Raw genomic sequence first — 6133 nt, forward strand, 5'->3', positions numbered from 1 at the left:
GGGTCGGGTCGGGCACGGATAGTATGATACCCGTACCCGACCCGCTAAAAAAAAATCCGCCCGTTACCCATCCGTTTACCCGCCGAGTATCCGCTTAAAAAATACCCGCGGATATTTTTAAAACCCGCGGGTACCCGTGGATACCCGATACCCGCAAATATTTAAAAAAATATGTATTTTATAAATTTTTTAATATAAAATTATAAAAATAAAATATAAATTAAATTAAATTATAATTATAATTAAATTTGACATAATAAAATATATTATTACTTCTAATTTTAATTAAATTTAACTTAATAAAATATAAATTAAATTTTAATTTTAATTTTTTGCGGGTAACGGGTACCCGCGGGTACGGATAGTATAATACCCGTACCCGACCCGTTTATAACCGGATATTAAAATACCCGCTACCCGCTACCCGCGGGTAATAAATACCCGCAGGTAATAACTATCCGTCGCGGATTTTATCCGCGGATATCTGCAGGCACGGGTATTTTTGCCATCCCTATTTGCTACCCTTAGATTAAAAGTTGGAAAGAGAGTTAAACAAATTTAATTCTTATTTTGTTTAAATTTCAATCAATTTTATAGTCAGAAATTTGAGTTGTAATTTAATGTTATCGTTATAGCTAAAAACTAAAACATTATATATAATAAATAAATATTATTATTATCATTTTGAAAAATACAAAAACAATAATTTGAAATTACTTTTTTTTGTTCAACGTCTCAAGTAAACTCATACATGAAAAGTGATTACGAAGAGAGAAAAAAAATATTTACTGGTCATCAGTCAAAAAGAAGCTCTAGGTCCCCAAAAATCGTGGAATGAAACGCGGTTTCTGTGTGTTAATTAAAAATATTCTTTTTTTTTTTCTTCTCTTGATTCATTGTTACATCTGCGACAGACTTTTGATTTTTACTATATTATGATGGAGACATCATTTTTAAATATTGAAATTGATGTTTATTTGATAATGACCAGCAAGAATTTATTTTGTTTTTAACTCACTATTAATTATAATAACATAGTCTAACATTTTTGAAACATAAATTTCAAAACATAAATATTTGAGTTTATGTAAATAATGACTATTTTAATGTTAACAAAAATCAATTAATTTTCCATTTATTTGAATATTTAACAAATCTAACTTAATTTTCTTTAAAGTTTTATGCAATACGAATTTTAACATGAAATATAAATAAAGAAATAAAGAAAATCTAATGGTGAAAGGATGAAGAACAAGGAAAAAGGATCGAAGAAATATATATATCAAAATAAATTATTTCTTTTTGTCATTTACTTGGATACTTGTTGCAGAAGTGTTTTGTGTTACAAATATATTATTGTCTTCTTCTAATGTGTGTACTATATCTTATTTATAATATAACAATGTAGTCCTTAACAAGTCTCATTTAAAAAGTAAAAATAAATAATAAATAACTCCCCATTTCACATTTATGTACCCGAACCTACCCATTTATGCTACAATTCCTTATCAATTTCATTGGTTCCCGATCCTCTCCATTTATTAAATGCTTATTAATTCATAATTTAGATATATTCTCCTTTTTTATGCATAATTTTGAAACTTACATTTTTTTTTTTCTAAACACATGTTCAATTCCTTCTCAAGTTTTACCTATCAAATCCCTTATAGTAATCTTTTACTATATCATGAACATCAACGTCACCATGATATTAAAAATCATGGCCGGAAATACGTTGAGCTCTTATAAAACAACTCATAGCTTTGATCCTCACAGATACTTCATCTCAGTCTTTAATCTCTGTGTTCTTTCAGCTTTCCTCAAAATCACGTTTGAAGTTCTTGATGGGTGATCGAGCTTTTGGAATGAGAGAAGCTCGAGTAACTTATAACATCGGCAATATCCAAATACGTAACATGGCAATAGAAACCAATCCTGTTCATGCTCTTCTTGCGTTCATCTTCTTCGTGCTTCTCGCTTTTCTCCAACTCAGATATCCAGAAAACCCTACCCCATTTCACCTTCATCCAAACACCACTTGGATTTCCATTCTTAGCTTTCTTCTCTACTGCTTCGCCTTCTTGGGTAACCTCAAGTTTGGTACTAGGGTTCATCATTTTGAAACCCTCATGCACGTGTTCGGTTCACTCTCATTGCTTTGCTTGGTGGTGCTGTTGCTACCAGACTCTTGGGAAGGGTTAGGTTTCGTTATTTACGTTTTATGGTTCATCACTTGTGTGCTCCCTGCTATCAGAACACACTCCATGGAAACAAGGGTGCAACGTCAAAATATGAGTGTGGTGCGTCCAGTGTTACCAATCACTTCAATGGATTTATTTTAATTAACTGTTTCATCACTTGGTCTCGCTTTGTTTGAGTGTTGGAAATGCTTGCTGTTACTTCTTTTTTATGTGTGTGGTTTAGGGATAGTAATTTACATAAAATTTTACTGTAAAATCACATGACAGAAGGAGAATTATCCCTCGGTTTGTATAAATTTCTCATCCAAATTTACACTGTCATTAGTTATGTAAAGTTAATTCATTTTTATTTAGTACAAATTAGTTACAGAGGTGAGAAGAAATTATTAATATTTTATTATCCTCGATCTTGTTCGTGCTAACGCGGCTTTATCATAGGTGTTGGAAGCATAGTTTTTACGCCAACTTTCTCAGTTCATGCAGTTCCTGGATCTCAAAGCAAAACTAAAAACTCACTTCTCTAGATACCTCACAAAGCATAATAATCAACTCAAAATTAAGATTGAATTACAAATTTAATTTTTAAAACAAAACACGTTATTGGAGACACAGTTACTTGTTTATGATCATGTTCATATTTATTAAACACATTCAAAACCGGTGAAGCACTTTAATTATTCTTAATTTTGATTTTTAACCGATGCATGATTATTAAGTTACGTGTGACTATTTAACCTATATACTCAAAACACTTCAAAAACTTTGTATCTTATAATGATTTGTTATATTAAAATAAAAAATAATATAATATTGTTATGTTCTTGTATGTGAACATAAAAATTATTATTATTATTTGCAAAAGTGAAATTAAAATATTAAAAATTAATTATGAAAAACACTTTTATTTTTTCATTAATTGTTTTAACAATAATAAATTAATTAGATAGTTTATGATAGAAATAGAAATAAAAAAATAATTTTATTATTTTATAAAATTACACCTATTTATATTAAAATTAAATCAAATATATTTTATAATTTGTTATATTATTCAACTACTTTAATATTTTTTATATCATATATATAACTTTACTAATTACTTTTATGTTGTTTCTTTTTTCTTTTTCGATTATTCTTATCAAAATCTACAAGAAAGCATATAAGTTTAAGTAAAAAAATTTACATTATAAAGAAAGTACTAAAATGACGATGATGATGTGGTGCTGACAAAAGATACTTGTAAGTTATATATTTTTCTGAGGTAAAATTATAATTATAATTAATTGTTTCACTCAGTTACGACAACAAAAACAAAACTATAATGTTTCAAAGGCATTTTACCTTGGGAAACAAGACAAGAGGTTGAGGGCAATAAGAGATGTCAGTTTCAGTCGGAAAAAGTGTTGGAAGTTGTAGGAATGTTTTATTGTGGTGTTCACATCGCATAAACCAAAAAACACAGAAGATAGTTTAACGCAAACGCCGTTTGGATGTACAAAACAAAAGTTGTTTTCCTTGCTTCTGCTCTGCATGTTCCTAGCTCCGAACCTTAATCTATTTCTTTTTATCACACATTTTATTGCCTAACTAATTCATCAATTCATTTCTTTCTTTCCAATCTCCTCAGATTCAGAATCAACCCCCAACACCAAATAAAACTATGTATTGACCATAACACAAATAATTTTAAAAAAAAGGTTTTCATCAAATTTTTTACATATATATATATATATATATATATAATTCATAAAAATATTAGGAACCATATATAATAAAATTACTGTACATTTTTTTTTAAATTATACTGATGTTTTCAACAAACTCTTCTAAATTATACTGATGGTTTCCAGAGCACTAGCATCCTTGACTTCATTGAATCTAACAAACACTAACCTCTCTCCAAATTTAGTGACTTTTCGAGATATGTAAACCTCATAAATAATATGCTATCATTTGACACTCATAAATATTATCATTTTATTTCAAAATTTCATTTATATTTATTTTTATACATTAAATGTAATATGTACTATATGGCCCACCGTCAGACCATCGATCGGGTGAATCAAGGACAAACGGTCGCAGACCGCCTGCTACAAGATGACCTTCCCTTGGGACGTTGATATTGTAATCTCTCCGGAGTATTTTAAGGGGGCTCGCGACAAGTGCCCCTTACGTTCATTTTCAGTTGAACTTTGTCTCTAGACGCACGGTCCTTCGATCCGGTGGCCACACCAGAACCTAGATTAGTGTCAAAAGTGAATTAAGATAATATAAGTCAACAATCAAGTTTAAAAAACAATTGTGCCATAATTAAGCTCATACCGAAAACTATAAATGGAGGCTCAAGTTAAGTTGATAAGGACTTTTGACTCGCATTTATTATATCATTTATTGCTATCTTCCGATCGAACTTGAACTGACTTAAGTATCGGAACCTTTTAAACTGGTATCCGGATCGTCCGATCAATCGAGCGAGAAAAAAAAAAAGATTGAACAGACGAGAATTGAACGAGTTAGACGAGAAGAGCATGAGAAAAAAAAGACTTTGAGAATAATTTAAATGTTGAAAGTAGATTTTTGGCCCTATCCCTGAAACATAATATTTTATGAATAAAAGACGGAGTCAAACGAATCAAACTACATTTTTCCTTTAAAATATATTTTTCCGGAGATTATATTGACCAAAGGCAACCAGAAAACGGGTAAAGAACAAAGCTTGTCTTTGGTCTGCGTTCTGTATGTGTGCTGCGATTCCTCAAATCCCCAAAAGGTCGGTTCCTTAGAATCTCAACTGTTTAGTTAATCTTGAACTGTTATATAATGAATCCAATATTTTATGTTCATTCACTCTTTCACTCATTTCTATATTCAAATTTAGTACTAATTTTTTAGTATATCATACACAACATTACAATGATTTTAAAAGTAATAGCCCTAAACTTATAAAAACAAACATAACTTTGATCCTCATAGACACTCTCTCATCTCAATATCAATATTAATCTCTCTATTTCTTGATGGCGGATCGAGCTTTTGGGTGTAACTTAAAAAATAAAAATGAAAAACTATTTTTATTTAATTTTATAAATATAATAATAACAATAACAATAATTATAATTTTTATTTTTATTTTTTATTATTATAAAAAAAGAAAATTATAATTATAAAAAAAGAAAATATAATGATTTTACTCGTGTATATTAAAAATTTGGATATTACTCTTTTATTATCTAGTTCAAAGATATTAAGTTGGTCGCTTAATTTTTGTAGTCTCAATTTGATCCCGATTCTTTTCAAAAATTATGCAATTTGATTTTTTTTCGTTAAATTTATTTATCAGATCAAGATTTTTTCATTAAAATTGAATTGTAAATAACGTTTGTTTGCTTTATTGATGTAATTAACATAATCTTATTGTCAATTTTGATAAAAAAAAATATTTGTAACGTTTCAAAAAATTTAATCAAAAGAATCAACTTGCATCGATTTTTAAAAATAAAAACTAAATTAAGACTGAAAAAATTAGATAACCAACTTCACACTTTTAAAAAAAAAAATTAATTAAAAGAGTAATTCAACAAAAATAAAAAATCTGACACTCATATATTATATGTCAAAATCCGTCAACTGCTCTCATTGCTTTGCTCGGTGGTGCTGTTGCTACACGACACTTGGAAATGGTTCGGTTTCGTTATTTGCATTCTATGGTTCATCATCCATGTGTTCCATGCTACCAAAACCCACTTCATCATGGAAACAAGAGTGCAGCGTCAAAATATGAGGAGGGTGGCGCGTCCAGTTTTACTGATCACTTTACTGAAATTTAATTAAGATAATAATATTTTTATAACTAAATTGTAACAGTTTTTCTAAAAACCTTTATAATATGAGGTAATACTTTTTAAGTAATTTTGAAATATAAATACATG

General features: G+C 29.0%; 1 protein-coding gene across 1 annotated transcript; it reads left to right on the forward strand.

The window, feature by feature from the left end:
* The first annotated feature begins 1844 nt into the window (after positions 1-1844).
* Positions 1845-2342, forward strand: LOC146883385 (uncharacterized). The gene has a single exon (XM_085667533.1). It carries the CDS (start codon positions 1845-1847, stop codon positions 2340-2342), a length of 498 nt encoding a protein of 165 aa, XP_085523659.1.
* The last annotated feature ends 3791 nt before the right edge of the window (positions 2343-6133 follow it).

This window comes from Vigna unguiculata, chromosome 10 (assembly GCF_037176805.1).
Source record: "Vigna unguiculata cultivar grain cowpea cultivar isolate G323 ecotype 2 chromosome 10, ASM3717680v1, whole genome shotgun sequence".
Lineage (NCBI taxonomy): Eukaryota > Viridiplantae > Streptophyta > Magnoliopsida > Fabales > Fabaceae > Vigna > Vigna unguiculata.

Bases quoted from the DNA above. Each gene is read 5' to 3' on its own strand.
- LOC146883385 (XM_085667533.1), top strand. From the start codon at position 1,845: ATGGGTGATCGAGCTTTTGGAATGAGAGAAGCTCGAGTAACTTATAAC.